At 46.2% G+C, this 18,681-nt stretch overlaps 1 protein-coding gene across 1 annotated transcript in view; it reads left to right on the top strand.

The window, feature by feature from the left end:
- GNB5 (G protein subunit beta 5) overlaps positions 1-14,175 on the top strand; it is a 56,305-nt gene extending 42,130 nt beyond the window's left edge. Inside the window, exons 7-11 of the mRNA XM_050797941.1 lie at positions 1,799-1,890; positions 7,017-7,065; positions 9,152-9,248; positions 10,577-10,743; positions 12,634-14,175. Coding sequence (XP_050653898.1) covers positions 1,799-1,890; positions 7,017-7,065; positions 9,152-9,248; positions 10,577-10,743; positions 12,634-12,645 — 417 coding nt within the window. The 3' untranslated portion in view covers positions 12,646-14,175. The remainder of the gene's footprint in view (positions 1-1,798; positions 1,891-7,016; positions 7,066-9,151; positions 9,249-10,576; positions 10,744-12,633) is intronic.
- Positions 14,176-18,681: the final 4,506 nt, after the last annotated feature.

The following is an 18,681-nucleotide window of genomic DNA, read 5'->3' as shown; positions in this document are numbered from 1 at the left end:
CAAATAAATAGCAGAGACTTAGCATCTGAGAGCATCAGAGACGCGCACAAGGGCGTGGCAGGTCAGATGGCTACTGAGCTGAGGCAACGCTGTGATGCCGCCAGGGCCTTGGGGCCTGTGGGGCACTCTCCCACCCCACCCCTACCAGCCACCATCCTCCCTCCCATCACAGGGTGCAAGAAACAGAGGCTTTGAAAGCTCAGAGTTGGCACACAGGGCCACAGAGACTCAGAGAAGTGCTAGACTAGCAATCAGGGCGCCTGGGTCGGGGCTTTGCTGCCTGACTGGAATTTGCGTCCTCTATCAGTTGGGCATAGTGCACAGTGGTGTTTGCACTTCCCTCCCCGGGATGGGGCAAGCAGTAGATGAAAGAGTTTGCAGTGTGTATGCAAAGGGGAGGGGCGAGTCTTTCTGTGGACAGCCTGAGAATAGGGACAGAGAGCTGGGCCAGCTGACCTTCCCACGGGTCCTGTCTCACCTCCGTCAGGAGGCAGTGGTGAGACAGGACAGTGACGCACACACTGTCAGGTGACTTCTGCAGCTGGGACACCTAAGGGACCTTTGCTCCAGGCTGCCCACACATCGATCCTAGGAGCCAGGCAAGGGCTGTATGAGCTGTAGTCAGCAGGGCCCCTGATTTTCTTCCTGGGTATTCGGCCATGTGTAGATGTCTCACCCCTGTGCCTTGGTATCCCTGTGTTTCTCTCTCCTCGACTCTACTGTGTTTTTTAAAAATTACTGCTATTACTGGAGATCATATTGTCTCATCCAGAGCACTAAACTGCATCCAATTTCTTGTCCTCTAAAGACGTGAAGGCCTTTCTGGTTTCTTTGCCCACATTTTCAGTAAAGACACTTGGGCCACGGGCCTTCCTCAGATGTGTGATGGTGCTTCATTACACACCTCCCTCTGCTCCAAGTTGAAACCAATAACTTGGACACCAATTTTAAGCTGTTACTTTTTGACTGTTTAAGCTGTTTGACCATTTAAGCTATTTGACTATTGAGAGTCCACATTCTACTTCTTGAGCTTGATAACGTGACCACTCTGCAGGAACTTATCAAGCTGCTCCCAGAGCCTTGACAGTATAATGGGAAAACCCTCACGTCTGTGACCCTCTGGGTCATGTTAGCAACCTGAAGACAGCATTGACTTTACAGGTGTTGAGGCAGACGTCCGGGGAGGTGACCTGCCTAAGCCACCCGGCGCGTCAATGGCAGCACCCTGATGGGCCTCTGGTTTGCGGATTCCCAGCCCGGCATGCTGCTGAGGGTGCAGATGGCCCGGGGCGCCTGGCTCTCCAGCTTTGCTGAGGGCTGCTCCATACACCGAAACAAAGCTGGGACTCTCAGCTGCTCCATTTGGGCACTGCCAACCCATTAATGTCACAGCTAGCGAGGGCCCACCACGCACCACTGCCTGCCTGCCTTGCCCTCTGGGCTTAGGGAGGCAAGTATAAAGAGAAGAGAGAAAAGAGGGAAAACGAAGGGAAGGGAGATGCCCGGGGGAGGGTAAGAAGGGTTTGCCTCCATTCAGAAATGCTCAAAAGAAGAAAACAAGCTAAAAGAGGAAACTGAGTGCCTTGCCTCCTGCCTCCCATCCCAAGACCTAGTTCTAGGCTGCTAAGGGCTTTCTGACTGAGGAGACTGCCCTCAGGTAAAGCTAGTCTCAGAAAAGTGTGTTGTCAACCATTTGCTAATAGGAAATAAATGGTCTCTGTTATATAACTGGGACTCGTGCCTTGTCTATAGACATTCCTTGAAGTGGCCATAACTCTGGGTAATTTTGCATTTGTAGGGATGTGACAAGAAAGCCATGGTGTGGGACATGCGCTCCGGTCAGTGCGTGCAGGCCTTTGAAACACATGAATCTGACATCAACAGTGTCCGGTCAGTGAGTAGAATGTTCATGCCACCTCTCTGTTCTGCCGGCATTGCCTGGCTTGGGTAATCCTTAGCCAAGGAACCGCCTCCAGATCAGTTTACTTGGCTGAGAGAGGCCTCCCCAGGAAGAAAGGCTGATTGTGGTGGAACTGAACAGTGCTTCAGAACTCATGGAGAATTTTAATTTAATTGCATTAGGAGCAATTAATATCCTCCCTAGGTTGAATCAGCATTTTTCATCCATTCATTCAATAAATATTTACTGAGTATTTATATGCTAGATATTATTCTAGAAACTGGGAATAGACTAGTGAACAAGATAGACAAGGTCTCTACTCTCTTACAGGAGACAAACTAGACCAAACACAAATATACAATTTCAGATACTGATAACTATTATGGTAAAAGTAAAATAGGGAGATGGGATGGGTCATTTCTTAGAGGTCAAAGACAGCCTTACTGAGAAGGTGACATTTACATTGAGGCCAGGATGATGAAAGAGCCAGGCACGCAAAGAGCTGGGGGAAAAGCACAGAGATGAGAGGTTAAGGGACCTAAAAAAAGGCCAGGTGGTCACTGGAGAGTTTTGAGTTGGGAGGGGTAGGGGTGGCTAACCTGATCATAAAAGATCTCTCTGTTGGGAAGCCGAGGCGGGCAGATTGCTTGAGCCCAGGAGTTTGAGACCAGCCTAGGCAACATGGTGCAACCCTGTCTCTACCAAAAAAAAAAATACAAAAATTTAGCTGGGCATGGTGATGTGCGGAGGAGGCTAAGGTGGGAGGATCGATTGAACCCAGGAGATTGAGGCTACAGTGAGTCGAGATGGTGCCACTGCACTCCAGCCCAGGCAACAGAGTGAGACCATGTCTCAAAAAGAAAAAACCCAAACAAACCAAACAGATCACTGGCTATATGGAGAAGACATTGTAGGGAACAAGAATGGAAAAATGACGACCAGTTAGAGGTGGTTGTGTGAGTTCAACAAAGAAACGATGGTGACTGGAACTAAGGAAGACATGGTGGAGACAGAAATGTCAAGAATTACGAAATGTCTGAGATTTTGTCTACCTACATGTTAACAAGTTGGGCTGCCATAGCTCATGGATGCTGGTAGAAGACACGAGACTCCTGGGTCAGAGATGAAAGACAGTTTATTACTGATAGTAATGGCAATAGCCAGGATATCAGCTTGTTTGTGCTGGTATTTGAGCCCCAGTTCCACAGGGAGACATGAAAAGGGCCAAATGACACTGGCAGATGCAAGGGATGCACTCTAGAAGAACCCTGAGCTTAGGGAACCCACGTCTTTTATCGAGGGCAGTAAGCAGCAGTCCATGTGCTAAGACAGGGAAGACTGGAAGGATAGGGGGAAGAGGTGGGTTTTGCATATGGATTGGGGAGCTCTCTTTGGGGCTGGTTAGGTTTGAGATGCCTATTAAACATTCAAGATGTCAAGTAAGTAGCAGGATCCATGAATTAGATCCTAAGAGAGAGGTCAGGACTTGCCATGTATGGAAGATGGTACTGTTGAGACAGTTTATAAAGTATTTTCATTATACTCAGAACTCCCAAGAATCTTCATTATACTTAGTGGGAAAACACGAGAATTGTTTCTCTTAAAAACAAGAACAAAAAACAATACGTACGTACTTTAGTACTCCTTGCCCTCAAATGTGGGATAAGGAAAAAAGCAAAAGGACTCTCACTTATTGTAAATATGCAGTAATTACCTAGAAAATCAAAAGAAATCAATCTGAAAATCACTACAGATAGTAAATGAAGTTAGTAAAATGCAAGATAGAAGATAAAGCCACAAAAATAAGCCCCTATGTATTAATAAAGTATAGTCATTCCTTGGTATCTGTGGGAGATTGGTTCCAGGACTCCCTCAGATACCAAAATCCTACATAAAACTATGTAGTATTTTCTCAGGGTATGCTGAAGTTATAAAAATAAATAAATAATAAAATTAAAGTGGTATAGTATTTGCATATAGCCTATGCACATCCTCCCATGTACTTTAAATCATCTCTCAATTACTTATAATATCTAATAAATGTATATGCAATGTAAATAGTTGTTAGACTGTATTGTTTGGAGAATGATGACAAGAAAAAAGGTTCAGTACAGATGCAACAATCCTTTTCTTTTTTAGAATATTTTTAATCTGCAGTTGATTTTATCCATGAGTGTAGAACCCATGGCTATGGAGGGCCAATGTACAGCTTTAAAATGCACACACTCAGCTGGGCGCTGTGGCTTATGCCTGTAATCTCAGCATTTTGGGAGGCCAAGGTGGGCAGATCACTTGAGGTCAGGAGTTGGAGACTAGCCTGGCCAACATGGTAAAACCCTGTCTCTACTAAAAATACAAAAATTAGCCAAACATGGTGGCACATGGCTGTAATACCAGCTACTTGGGAGGCTAAGGCACGAGAATCGCTTGAACTCAGGAGGCAGAAGTTGCAGTGAGCCGAGATCACGCCACTGCACTCCAGCCTGGTCGATAGAGTGAGACTCTTTCTCCAAAATAATAATAATAAAAAAATAAAATGCACACTGTCTCACCTGAGCTGTTTCATCTCCCCTGAGCCCTCTGCCTCTAACCTCCTTTGACCATCAGTTTTCAACTTAAGCTTCCCTCTGTACAGGAAGCCCCCCTGGTTTCCAGGGCTGACTTAGGTGCCCTCCTGTGTGAGGGGGACCACACTGCATGGCCAATTTACTCATCGATCTCCTCCTGCACTGAGGAAGTCAGAGAGAGAGAGAGAGAGAAAATCTTGCTTTTTAAAGTATTTGAAGTAACCAAACTTTTTAAACTATTTATGAATTCTTAATGGGAGAAATAAAAGATGATGTTGATAAATGGAGACATAAACCCAATTATTGATAGAGAACACTATAACTTAAAAATTTAAATGGCCATTTTTCTATATAGAGTGAATGCAGTTTCAATTAAGTTAGTTTATGGAACGGTGTAAATTGATGCTGAGACTCATCTTACGGATGCTACAGGGACGGATTCAGTGGGCCATGTTCAGGGTACCTTTTGATTTTCTTCCAGGGCAAACACTGGCTACCATGTCTACCCAAGGCTGAGGTTATACTGAGCATTGTCATTGTTCTCTTAGCATGCCCTTTGTAGTACACTGGATTAGTTAGGACATGGGCTTGTATGAGAGAAGCCCAAATAACAGTGACTTAAACCAGATGGAAGTTTTTTCTCACCTTAAAATCTGAGCTGCTATGACAGCTCATTCTGTCTTCGCAACCCACTCCCTAGGATGGTGCTCCCTCTCCTGCCCCCACTGGCCTACCACCATGCCTTCTTTCCAGCTGGCTGGTAGAGGAGAGTTGCACTTATCGCTTCTGTCTGCATCCCATGAGCCAGAACATGATCATATGGCCACATCTGGCTACAGGAAGACTAGAAACAGTTTTCATTCTGCCGTGTGCCCAGGAAAAACAAAACAAACCGGTGTTTTTCAGTGGGGTTCACTATTAGCATTTTGGGAAGGACATTTCATTGTAAGGGAATGTTCCATGTAAGACATTTACCATCCGTGTGGCCCAGCCACTGAATTCCAGTAGCACCCCCTGGGTTTGGTGCCATTCAAAAAAATCCTGCTTTTATTTAACCATAGCTATAGGAGAGAGAGAGGGGACACTGGGGGCACAAAAAGTCTCTTCCAGATAATCTACGTATTACCTGGAAGATAATACACTTGGTCCCTGAACTTCCCACCAGCAGAAGGAAATCATAGCCCATGTGGCCCCAAATGGTATTTAGTCTAGAAATCATTTTGACATTGGAATATGGATGCGTCAGATACTCCATGAATTCATAATGCTTTCAAAAACATAATGTGCCCACACCGTGATGGACTGACTGGGGCAGAGCTGAAAATGGTTAACATTTCTCATCCAGCTTTTCTCTTCTCCATCCCCATCTTTCAGGCCAGTGTAAGTTAGTCACACAAAGTCAAGCTTCCCTCTCATTTGCCAAATGTTTTGACTCTCCCCTCCCGCGGGTAGGAGGAATAACTTTAGCTGTTTTAAAGGGCTGCTCCTCCTCTGGCTTTTGTGGAGCTATAGGGTAAGTCACTGGCACAAGAAAGAAGAAACAAGCCTGGTGTGGTAGCTCACACCTGTAATCCCAACACTTTGGGAGGCCTAGGAGGGTGGATCACTTGAGGTCAGGAGTTCGAGACCAGCCTGACCAACATGGTGAAACCCCATCTCTACTAAAAATACAAAAATTAGCCAGGCATAGAGGCATGTGCCTGTAATCCCAGCTACTTGGGAGGCTGCGACATGAGAATCGCTTGAACCTGGGAGGTGGAGGTTTGTAGTGAGCCGAGTTCAGGCCATTGTACTCCAGCCTGGGTGAGAGAGTGAGACTCAGTCTCAAAAAAAACAAAAAAAGAAACAATGGAAGGTGTGGGGAACACAGCCGGGTGAGGCAGAGCGGAGGGGTTTAAAGACATTTGCTCTCATTCTGCCTCTGGATTATAATTTAGGACCCATATTTCTCACTAATCATTGAGAAGAGAATGACTATAGCAGTAATAATCATCATTCATGGAATGTGTTTTAATTGGCACCATGCCGGATTCTTTGCATGGACTGTCTTATGTAAACTTCACAGCAGAAAATATGCATTATTACTCTCACTTTTCAGATGAGGAAACTGAGGCTGGGCAAGAGGAAGTCATTTGCCAAAAGTATCGCAGGTAGTAAATGGTCAGTGCAGACATCCCATGTGGCTTTGTGCATCTGATTCCGTGTCTGTGCTCATAACCCCTTTCTTATCCCTGAGCTCTGGGCCAAGTCTTAGGAATTAGATATGTGATTGAGGGAAACTATATTTACAGGGGGTCTGCTCTGTGTTCTGTGCCTGATATCAACACACATTATCTCACTCTACAAGGCCAGCGTCATTGTCCCCCACTAACAGGGAAGAAAACTAGAAGTCAGTGGGCCTGACGTATGAGCTTCCTCTTCTGTCTTCTACTGCAAATATTCCTTAAGTCCCTAGAAGTAGAGATTCTGATTCCAAGGGCCTAGCATGGTTCTGATGGGCATCCAGGGTCGGGAATCACCACCCTGGATAAAGTACTTTCTCTCTGCAGGTACTACCCCAGTGGAGATGCCTTTGCTTCAGGGTCAGATGATGCTACGGTATGTTTCTAAGTTATTGAGAGCTTTTCCTATTCAATAGAGGGATCTGCTAACTTATTTTTAGAAAATAACTATTTTTCTGGTTATAGAAGTAATGAGTACTCAATGAAGAAAATTTGGGGGAATATTAAATTACCTTGATCTCCTTACCCAAGAAAAATCATAGTTGGATGAATTCCTTTCTGACTTTTTTCTTTTTGACAAACAAAATGCTTTGTAATTTGGCATTTTCACTTAACAAAATGTGAACATTTTCCCAGGCCGATAAATATTTCTCTCCATTATATTTTCTTAATGATTGAGTTGTATTCCATGTTATGAACGTGACATTCGTCTTGAATTTTTGGCTCTTATCAAGGTTTTTTTTTTCTGTTAAAAACATTGCTATTAGTGTTTTTGTACCTTGCTTATCATTTCCTTAGCATTCTCAGACATAACTTGCTGAGCCATAAATAGACCCAGTTTTAAGGCTTTTGATACTGATTGCCAAATTATTTTCAAGAGAAAAAATATTTTCTTGTTGCCCTCAAAATATAAAATACCTTATGAAATAATGGTTTTCATTCTAATTTTCTGCTAAAGAAATTACAAAAGAATAGATTGAGAGTTTTGAAATAATGAAAATGTAAAACTTCTGTATGTCAAAGCTATATAACAACATAAGGGAATACATCATGGAAACTTCTTGCCACATACAGTACAGGCCAAGTTGAAATCCTGTAGATATGAATAGGGTTACATAAGCAATAAAACGAACACTCCAATTAAAGAAGAGGGTAAAATGCAGGTCATTTACAAAGCAGTAAATCCAAAATGGCAAGTAAACACCTGAAAATGTTTTCAAAGTCACCCATAATCAAAGAAATGTATGTTTTAAGTTTTCAGTGGTCAGATGCCCATTTTGCCACTTGGATTAGCAAAGAAATGCTCAGAGGTTGGGTTGGTGGGGAGCCTGGAACAAGCCTGGGGTCAGGATAGTTGGCATCACCCTGCTAGAGGGCAGATACGAATCAAGAGCTTGAAAACATCTCTACTTGGCCAGGCATGGTGGCTCATGCCTGTAATCCCAGCACTGTGGGAGGCCAAGATAGGTGGATCACCTGAGGTCAGGAGTTCAAGACCAGCCTGGCCAATGTGGTGAAACCCCATCTCTACTAAATGAGACTAAAAATACAAAAATTAGCCAGGCGAGGTGGCGGGCACCTGTAATCCCTACTACTCTGGAGGCTGAGGCAGGAGAATCATTTGAACCCGGGGAGGCAGAGGTTGCAGTGAGCCAAGATTGCGCCATTGCACTCCAGCCTGGGTGACAAGCGAAACTCCATTTCAAAATAAAATAAAATAGAAAATAAAACATCTCTACTTCTGATCTGGTCATGCTATTTCCTGATAACTCTTCTAAGGATTCTATTTCTTACCTCGTCTAAGGAAAATACCAGAAACACATGTAAAGATTTTTATGTAAGAATAGTCATAATATTTATAAAAGAGAAAAATTAAACACAACCGAAACAACAGGATTTGGCTAAATAGATTCTGATATATTCAGTAACCATATATATAACGTTTTTTGAAGTTTTCTTTTAATGATATGAGAAAGTAGGTATAACCTAATGTTAATAGAAGCAATAGTGAAACATCCAGCCCATTCAGATACACACATAAAATAGAAATAGGACTGAAGGAAACAGCTCAAAATTAGTAAATACCTCTAGGATTTAGGGTGACCCTCATTTCCTTCTGTATACATTTCTGAATATTTCAAAATTTTCTACAATCAACATGTGCCCTTTATCAGAAAAAAAAAAAATGGGGCTTCCTTTTGTTTTTATACCTGAAGAAATTTGCTATATTTGTCATTTCTTTACTGACTCATAGAGATTAATAGGAATCGGGACTCTTTACTGACTAATAGAAATTAATAGGAGTCGGGACTAAAGGATGAAATAACAGTAGGAAAAACTAAGAAGTTTTTCCTTCATCCTTTAAACTGCACAAGTCACTAGCACCTACCCGTAGCTCTGTGGTCATCACATCACCCAACTGAAGCCAGAAGTAAGTGCTGCTTTATTTATTTGCCCCCCAGTGTCGCCTCTATGACCTGCGGGCAGACAGGGAGGTCGCCATCTATTCCAAAGAGAGTATCATATTTGGAGCATCCAGCGTGGACTTCTCCCTCAGTGGTAAGATTTTATTTCAGAAACTTTTCCCGGGACTGTAAGACAGGACCGGAATGAAACTAGCGCTCCACCATCACTCAGTTCCTTTTCATTAACCGAGCTTCCTGTGGACCAGTATGCAAAATCATCCACATTTGCACCAGTTTTCCTCCTCTGAGCTTCTGACCTCCCGCTTTGCCCTGCTCCAGGCAACTTCCCCTAGCCCCATTCACTCCAGGGGGAGATGAAGGCTGTGTACTCACCTAATGCTGTCCTTCAAGGCAATGAAGTGTCAGAAATTCACTTCTGCAATGCTCTCAGGCATTTTTCTCCCCAGTCTTTGTTTCTCTTCATGCCCCAAAGGGAACTTTTCTCTAAGGTGGAGGTTAAGCAAGAGTCCCTTCTTGACCAGGCACTGTGACTCACGCCTATAATCCCAGCACGTTGGGAGGCCAAGGCAGGCGATCACTTGAGGTCAGGAGTTCGAAACCAGCCTGGCCAACACGGTGCAACCTTGTCTCTACTAAAAATACAAAACTTGGTTGGGCATGGTGGTGAATGCCTGTAATCCCAGCTACTTGGGAGGCTGAGGCAGGAGAATCACTTGAACCTGGGAAATGGAGCTTGCAGTGAGCTGAGATTGTGCCACTGCACTCCACCCTAGGCAGCAGAGCGAGACTCCGACTCAAAGGGAAAAAATAAAATGAGTCCCTTCTCAGTGCCGTGAAGCTCATGGCTCCTTTGTGGGAAGTTGCTAGTGAAAAAGCATAGCTCCAGAAAGATCATGTCAAAGAAAGAAAGCAAAATGGAAAGTTAAAGCAGAGGTAACAGGCTGGCTACCTGGACCACTCGATTTCCCCAGACACATCCCTAGACTATCTGCACATGAAGTTCCTGCTACTGCCTGGAACATCTTTTCCCTGCCTTCTCTGCATGACTGACTCCTATTCAACCCTCAAGAGCCAGCTCAAATGTCACTTTAACTTTCTCTCTTTAAACAAGTTTTACAAGTTGTTAACTAGCAAATGACTAGAAATAATTTATTTGTGTCTGCAGTGCCCCCCTTGATCCCCCTTCCTCTCTGGTCCCATAGCACTTTACGTGTGTAAAGCACTTGCATTATGGCTGTTACCATGGGATGCTACAGTGATCTGTTCCTCTCGGCCCCACATCCTCCACCAGGGGCCGTGACTGTGCTTTCTCCCCTTTAAATCCTCAAGGCAAAGTACAGTGCCTAGGACTCAGTGGGCCTGAATCACTGCTTACTGAATGAGTGAGTGAGTGACAGTCATGTAATGAGAAACAGGAAGCAAGGAACTGGCTTAACAGCTATCATCTCACCCTGCTTCAAGGTCGCCTGCTGTTTGCTGGATACAATGATTACACTATCAACGTCTGGGATGTTCTCAAAGGGTCCCGGGTCTCCATCCTGTTTGGCCATGAAAACCGCGTTAGCACTCTACGGGTTTCCCCCGATGGGACTGCTTTCTGCTCAGGATCATGGGATCATACCCTCAGAGTAAGAGAGGTGGTTTTCTCTTTTCCTGTGTGTGAGAGGAGAGGGGAGGGGTGACGGGCCTTCTGAAGCAGAGGGAAGGCTTTCAGAGTAAGCTCAGGTGGGCCTGGTCAGCCTCGCGGAGCTCTCGTTTCCGCTCTGCCCACAGCCACAGGAGGAACTAGTTGCCTGGAGAGGTAGCGAGTGCCCCATCAATGCAGGTATTTTCGTACAGATTCGACAACTGCGTATCAGCCTGTAGGTGAGGGAATAGTTAGGCTTCATCCTCCAGAAAGTTCCTTTTGACCCTAAAAGTCTGATTCTTGTGATTCTAGCCTTTGGCAAACCACAGATAACCAGTCTTTTCTCCTATAGTATAGGGTTCTTACTACAATTATTAACCGTGTGATGACAAGGGTCACAGATCCAAGAGGCTGTGAAGCCCCTGAAATTATTACTTTTATCTTCCTTTTTTTTTTTTTTTTTTTTTTTTTTAGTTTTCCTATAGCTTAATTTTGGAAGTGAAGCCCCTGAAATTATATATGCCAAATTTGGGGTGTATGCATTTTGTCCTCATGGCTTTCATTAAATTCTCAAAGATAGCTCCATAACCTTGTTGAGTGTTGGCTCCCCCAAAATACTACCAAAATAGCCTGTTTAAGCCGGGCGTGGTGGCTCACACCTGTAATTGTAGCACTTTGGGAGGCTGAGGTGGGCAGATCACTTGAGGTCAGGAGTTCCAGACCAGCCTGGGCAACATGGTGAAACCCCGTCTCTACTAAAAATACAAAAATCAGCCAGGCGTGGTGGCAGGCACCTGTAGTCCCAGCTACTCGGGAGGCTGAGGCAGGAGAATCGCTTGAACCCAGGAGGCAGAGGTTGCAGTTAGCCGAGATCATCCCACTGCACTCCAGCCTGGGCAACAGAGCAAGACTCTGTCTCAAAAAAAAAAAAAAAAGATGCCCATTCATAGAGCAAAGCTAAATTGATTGCTTACCTCAGTGTGGAACATCAAGAATTGGTAGAGGTGTAGTGGCATCTCAGAAGAGGAGGACAAAGGCATGCACGAGGTTTTTTTGGTCTGGTTTAAAGCAGGTCTTTGTTGGGGGCCACTTAATTAGGATTGGACAACTTTGTGATATAATAGTTTTAGGATTGCTGGACATGGGTGGGGGAGGGTTTCGAATGAACCCTTTAAAAGTAAGTACTCATTTGATGCTCTATATTGTCCTGAGACGTGGGTGTATTTTCTAAAGAGGGTAAGTTGAGTAGTCTAGTGTTAGGATTTTTGCAAAATTCCTGAAGCAAATAAAAAAGTTATCTGTGAGTTCATCTTCCTGGGTAAGAGTGTCCTAAATGAGTAAAGTCCTGTTAATGTGTACGGTGAGCTGTATGGGTTCAAATGGTTTTGGATGTCGATCTGTTGAGTAAAGTCCTGTTAATGTATACGGTGAGCTGTATGGGTTCAAATGGTTTTGGTTGTCAATCTGTTGAGTAAAGTCCTGTTAATGTATACGGTGAGCTGTATGGGTTCAAATGGTTTTGGTTGTCAATCTGTTGAGTAAAGTCCTGTTAATGTATACGGTGAGCTGTATGGGTTCAAATGGTTTTGGTTGTCAATCTGTAAGAGTAACCAGACCCTAGTAAGGAGGCTGCAGATGCCCCACAAACAATTAACTAAGGGAGGAGGGGATCGGGTCCAAAGAAGCACCTTTGCGTTGCTAGGAGTACAGTGTTATCCTTCTAAGGCACAGGAGCACCCTATTTTGGATGGGGTGTGTGTGTGTGTGTGTGTGTGTGTGTGTGTGTATGCCCATGCATGTGTGTGAATAGACTAATTTTATCTCTTTAAGCTCAAGTTTTATAAGTTGTTAACTACAAAGGTCTAAAATCTATCTGTTTGTGTCTTCACAGGTCTGGGCCTAATCATCTCACAATGCACTCATGTATACCTGAGAATTTGAAATCTTCACATGTAAATAGATATTACTTCTAGAGGAGCTTAGGTTTACTGCGGTTTAGCTTAGGGGAGCAACCATGGCTCACAGGTCACTAAGCGTCTCCAATATGACTATTAAAACTGTCACCTCTGGAAATACACTAGTGTGAGCCTTCAGCACTGCGAGAATACCTTCAAGTACAGTATTTTTCTTTTGGAACACTTTAAAATGTATCTGTTTTTAAGGTTATTCTAAATTATAGTAGCCTCAACTCATTCTGTCACCAGTAGAATTCAGCAGTTAATATAGTCCGTATTATTTCTTTGAGTCAATTCATTTTCAGAGCACTTTAAAGTCTGATATTTCTTGTGCACTGTGATGCCTGGAACCTTCATCTGGAAGTGCTGGTTTTATGGACTGAGGACTGGTAACTGGTCTGGATAGAAGCAAATTCCAATTCCAAATGTAATCAGACAAAAATCACTTTTTTTAGAATGTTTTTATTGTAAAAGTGTCTTTTTCAGCTTCCTGTTCTATTGTCTTTTTTCAGATAAAACATTTTTGTCTATGGTGAACTGCTGTAAATGACATAGAGAAATGCCTCAAAAGGACAGGTGGTTTGACTGATGAATGATGATGATGTCACTGTGTCACTTGGACAGGGCGTTTTCTCTGAATTGAAAGGAAAGCCAGTGCTGTTTGTAAACAAATGCTTCTGAAAGCAAGCAAAACTCTGTGTGGGAACACAGGATAGTAAACTTATTTAAAAACCTATTAGTAGAATTAGTGGAAACACTTAGGTTAAAGTGGATCTTGTCCATATAAATTATATCCATATGTATTGCATTGCAATTATAATTACATATGCAAATTGATTGATAGTCATGAATAATAATGTCTGCTTCTCTTATACAGAAAGAAAAACAATATTAAAAGAAGATCTTCTCTTTATTTGAGACTCAGAATTCCTTCTGGAAGAAGGAAGTACTTTTTGTCATAGGATCCCTTCTTTTCCTTTTTTGGTTTTTTTGTAAGATGTAGATGCTTAGTCTTTGCCTTAGAAAACTTCTCATTTAAAAAGATGGCACGCATTATTATCTAGGGGAATAAAAGGTCACCTCAGACACCGGATGTCATTCCTGGTGAGGCCTGCCCTGCGGCCTCGTGGGTGGCCTGGGGTCTGCCGGCAGGTTCTGGCTGCGCCTGAAAGCTGCGAGCACCCTGTCCCTTGGACTGTCGGGTCCCCTCTCCTGGTCCTGCTCCAGCCCAGCCCTTCTTCTGGTGGTAGCTCTGGCTTTGCAAGCCCAGCTCCAGGCCCTGCTCCTCAGAGAGAGTGTTCCAGAGCTTGAGCTGGGCACAGCCATAGGACAGGCCTGGAGCAGATGCTCCAGGGGTATGCCAGGCCCACCCTCACAACTGCTTGTTCAGGTATCATGATGGGCCACTCGGTCCAAAATCAGCCCGGCCAGCTTTTCCATCATCTCACTTCAAATAAACATAATAATTTGATCATTTGCAGAGCAGTTACTGGTGGTTTTACTGCACACCGGGGTCTGGGGTAGAGAGAGAAAAATAAAAGGCCTCTGCCTGCCTCCAATGAGCCCAGAGAGAGTGCTTTTAAGTCCCAGTAGATTCCAGTCTGGGCAGGGGCTCAGGAAATGGGCCCAGTGTCTGGCCAGCTCCTGCCAGCTGCTGAAGGGGTCAGGGACACCATGGGATTCCTGAGCTCTGCTCCAGAATGTCCCATAGTGGCCTCTGGTGCAGCTGGCCGCCTTGTGGTGGCATCCCCAGCCCTCTGTCCCACAGCCTTTTTTTTTTTTTTTTTTTGGCTCTGCAGTGTGCCTTCCGGCTCCCAGAAGTGAAGGTCGGCACAGGAAAGGAAGGAAAGGTGGCCCAGGGGAAGCACATTCCGGGTTCTATGTTTGGAGGGGTGGAGAGCATCTTCAGGATATGTGCAAAGTAGACTGTGATTTTCCAATCCAAAAAGCCACTTTACAGGCCCAGGGAAAGTATTCCAGAGAATGCTTCCACTCCCCACATGGGCAGGAAGCCCCCTCCGCTGTGAGCTTGCGCTGTCACGGGGGGTGCTGCCGGGATTTGGACTATGTGACAGCATGTGGAGACTCAGGGGTAAGCTCCATGGAATAGGTTGTGTTTTGCAGATCGAAAATAACGCTGAGTGCATTTTATAATCAGCTTTTCCTTTTTCCAGAGGACTTGGGGATAAACCTATGAAACCAATGGAGGTGAAGGGGCCAAACAGATGGGCCCCTAGAGGTGTATAGACTTAGGCAACCCCCTTCCGGGCCAGAAAAAACGAAAGTTCAGGCAGAAAGGTGTGGGTGATGGGTATTTATGGGAAGTACCTGTGACATGAAGCCAAGTCCAGTGCTTTAGAATGCGTGGTCAGCCTCTCACCGGCGGAGCCCTGGCAGCCGTCCCTGTTCTCCCAGGCGAGCCAGAGGCGGGCATCCCATTGCCACTGCCCTCTTCCTGCCCTTCTGCCTCCTTCGCACCCCTCTCTAGATTATAAGTGGTTTAAAACAGCACAAGGTTATAAGGGCCTTTGTGTCCCGGGTTCTTGTAGCTGCCAGGCCAGCTGACTGAAAGGTGGCACCCCTGATATTGGGACTCCTCTGTGAGTTAGAGGGACGCCATGGTGACAAAGGAGGTCTGACCCTGGTTCACACCCAGTTCTGACACGTTCACAGAATATGTGATAATATCTGAGTTTCTCTCAGCCTCAGTTTCCCCATCTATAACATGGGATGGCACTAAAATATGTGACATGCATACCTCATTCTTTAGCACATCTTCAGGAAGGGTTAGTTCCAACTTCCTCCCTGTGTCCTCCTTATTCCCCTTCCTGTTTGCCCCCCTCCCTTCTCCCTCCACCTATCTTCCCTCTTTCTCTTCCCTTTCCCTCCTCCTTCCTCTCTCCTCCCTCCCTCCTATCTCCTCCCCGCTCCCACCTCCTCCTCCCCTCCCATCTCCTCCTCCTCCCCTCCCATCTCCTCCTCCTCCTCCCCTCCCATCTCCTCCTCCTCCCCTCCCATCTCCTCTTCCTCCCCTCCCATCTCCTCCCTCCTTCCCATCTCCTCTCCCATCTCTCCTTCCTCTTTGCCATCTCCTCCCTCCCTCCCATCTTCTCCTCCTCCCTCCCATCTCCTCCTCCCTCCCGTCTCCTTCTCCCATCTCTTCCTCCCTCCCATCTCCTCCTCCCTCCCGTCTCCTCCTCCCTCCCATCTCTTCCTCCCTCCCTCCCATCTCCTCATCCCTCCCATCTCTCCTCCTTCCCTCCCATCTCCTTGTCCCTCCCATCTCTCCTTCCCACCCATCTCCTCCTCCTCCCTCACATCTCCTCCTCCCACCCATCTCCTCCTCCCACCCTCCCATCTCCTCCCCCCTCCTTCCCATGTCCTCCTCCCTCCTTCCCATCTCCTCCTGCCTCCCTCCCATCTCCTCCTCTCTCCTTCCCATCTCCTCCTCTTTCCTCTCCTCTGCCCCCTCCCCCTCTCCTTCTCATTCATCCAGACTCCCTCCCTTCCATCTCCCTCCCTCCCATCTCCTCCTTCCTCCCTCCCATCACCTCCTCCCTCCCTCCCATCTCCTCCCTCTCATCTCCCTTCCTCCCATCTCCTCCTCCCTCTCATCTCCTCCTCCCTTCCTCCCATCACCTCCTCCTCCCTCCCTCTCATCGCCTCCTCCCTCCCATCTCCTCCTTCCCATGTCTCCTCCCTCCCATCTCCTCCTCCTCCCTTCCATCTCCTCCTCCCACCCTCCCAAGTCCTCCTCCCTCCTTCCCATCCCTTCCTCCCTCCCATCACCTCCTCCCTCCCTCCCAGTGCCTCCTTCATGCCTCCTCTCTCCTTCCCAACTCCTCCTCTTTTCTCTCCTGCCCCCTCCCCCTCTCCTTCTCATTCATCCAGACTCCTTTTTCTAACCCTTCTCAATCTTCCTCCTTTCCTCATCTCCTCTTCCTCTCTCTCCCTGTTCCGCTTCTCTCCTGGTCTCCTTCCTTCCCCTTCTGCCCTTTCTCCCTCCCTCCTCCTCTCTCCCCATTCCCCTTCCCCCAGCTCGCTCTTTTCCCCCCATCTCCCCGTCCATAGGTAGCCCCCACTCATATAGCACATTAGTAATTCTCATCAATTAGTGCTTCATCTGGGTCAGTGGTTCTCAAACTTTTTGATCTTAGGATTCCTCTATACTGTTTTTTGTTTTGTTTTGTTTTAAGACGGAGTTTTGCTCTTGTTGCCCAGGCTGGAGTGCAGTGGCGCGATCTTGGGCTCACCTCAACCTCTGCCTCCCAGGTTCAAGTGATTCTTCTGCCTCAGCCTCCTGAGTAACTGGGATTACAGGCATGCGCCACCACGCCCAGCTAATTTTGTATTTTTGGTAGAGATGTGGTTTCTCCCTGTTGGTCAGGCTGGTCTCAAACTCCCAACCTCAGATGATCCACCTGCCTTGGCCTCCCAAAGTGCTGGGATTACAGGTGTGAGCCACCACGCCCGGCCTACAGCCTTAAAAGTTATTGAGGACCCCAAATAACTTTGTGGATTGTATGTATCCACATTTATCGTATTAGAAATTAAGACTGAGAAAAGTTATAAAACACAAGATTACAGATGCATACGTTCCGTTAGCCATCAAGGTGATCTTTCACCCATGCCAGTAGTCTCTGGAAAACTCCTGAGAGAATGAAAATTTAAAAGTCACCAACACACACTCACAAAGAAAGTGTCAGTATTATGAAAATAGTTTTGACCTTGAGGACCCCTGGAAGGGTCTCAGGGACCCTCAGGGGCTCTGGATCATGCTTTGAGAACAGCTGATCTGGGCTAATGAGCCCTTTTCCAGCCCTTCTATGTGAGACCTCCCAGAGGCCATTAAGGGCCTTGGAAGCACTTGGGAAAGAAAGAGGTGACAGGATGATTGAGGAGAGCCGCCCTAGGGAAAGCCTTCGGAGGAGGCTTTGGGGCAGCCCTGGTTGGTGGGGGAAGTCCCAGAGAGGCAGTCGGAAGGGCTTGGGACCAGCTGAGGCCTGTGACCCAAAAATCCTTTGAAAAGGGGATGCCTGGGAGCCCGGGAAAAGCACAGTGGGTGGGGTAGAAGACTGGGGCTGAGGCCCAGGCCACTCCCAAGCCTAGGAGAGCTGACTGAATGGGGATTTGTGGATCTTCATTTCCCAAACTCGCCTGCTGAGAAGAATCATCCCACCCATGGCAGGTTCATGCCCTGCGCCTTCAGGGCCCCGCCCTGAGATATGGACTGGGCGGGCCTGAGGTGGGCCAGGAAATCTGAGCCAAAGGCCCACTGGGGAGGCCATGAGTGAATCTTGTCTCTGTGGATCCTATGTGAGGATTGCGATGCTAAACCACTTGCCCTCTCATCGGTGACCGGAGAGAATTGGGTCACTCTTCTGGACATGCCACAGACTCCTGCTTCTAGACAGGACTTGGCTGGAGCCAGGCTGGCCTTCAGGGTTGGTCAGCCTCCACAGGGGACTCTGGCCTCCCGTGGGCTGCTGCAGGGCCAACCCCAGTGAAAGAAATGAAATGACTAAATGTGTTCGTGTCATTCAAAAAAGGATGCAGCAGGGGGTGGGGAGGAGCTGGTTAATGGAATAAAATTTGCCGCAAGATAGGAGTCTAGTGGCAGCACTGTAGGGTGACTATCGCTAACAATAATTTACTGTGTATTTTCAAGTAGCTAGAAGAATTTTGAATGTTCCTGTCAACCTAAATAACAAAGACAGGCTCTCTAAAAGAAAAAGATACTTAATCAAAAGTAGGGCATTGCAACAGGAATATGTGTGCTGTAATAAACTGTGCATATTCCAGGAGGTAAAGAAAAACAAAGGTGGCCGGGCAGTGACACACGCATGTAATCCCAGCACTTTGGGAGGCTGAGCCAGGCGGATCACGAGGTCAGGATATCGAGACCATCCTGGCTAACACGGTGAAACCCCGTCTCTACTAAAAATATTAAAATTAAAAAAAAAAATTAGCCGGGCGTGGTGGCA

Source organism: Macaca thibetana, chromosome 7 (assembly GCF_024542745.1).
Source record: "Macaca thibetana thibetana isolate TM-01 chromosome 7, ASM2454274v1, whole genome shotgun sequence".
Lineage (NCBI taxonomy): Eukaryota > Metazoa > Chordata > Mammalia > Primates > Cercopithecidae > Macaca > Macaca thibetana.
This window is presented reverse-complemented; position numbering and strand designations above follow the sequence as displayed.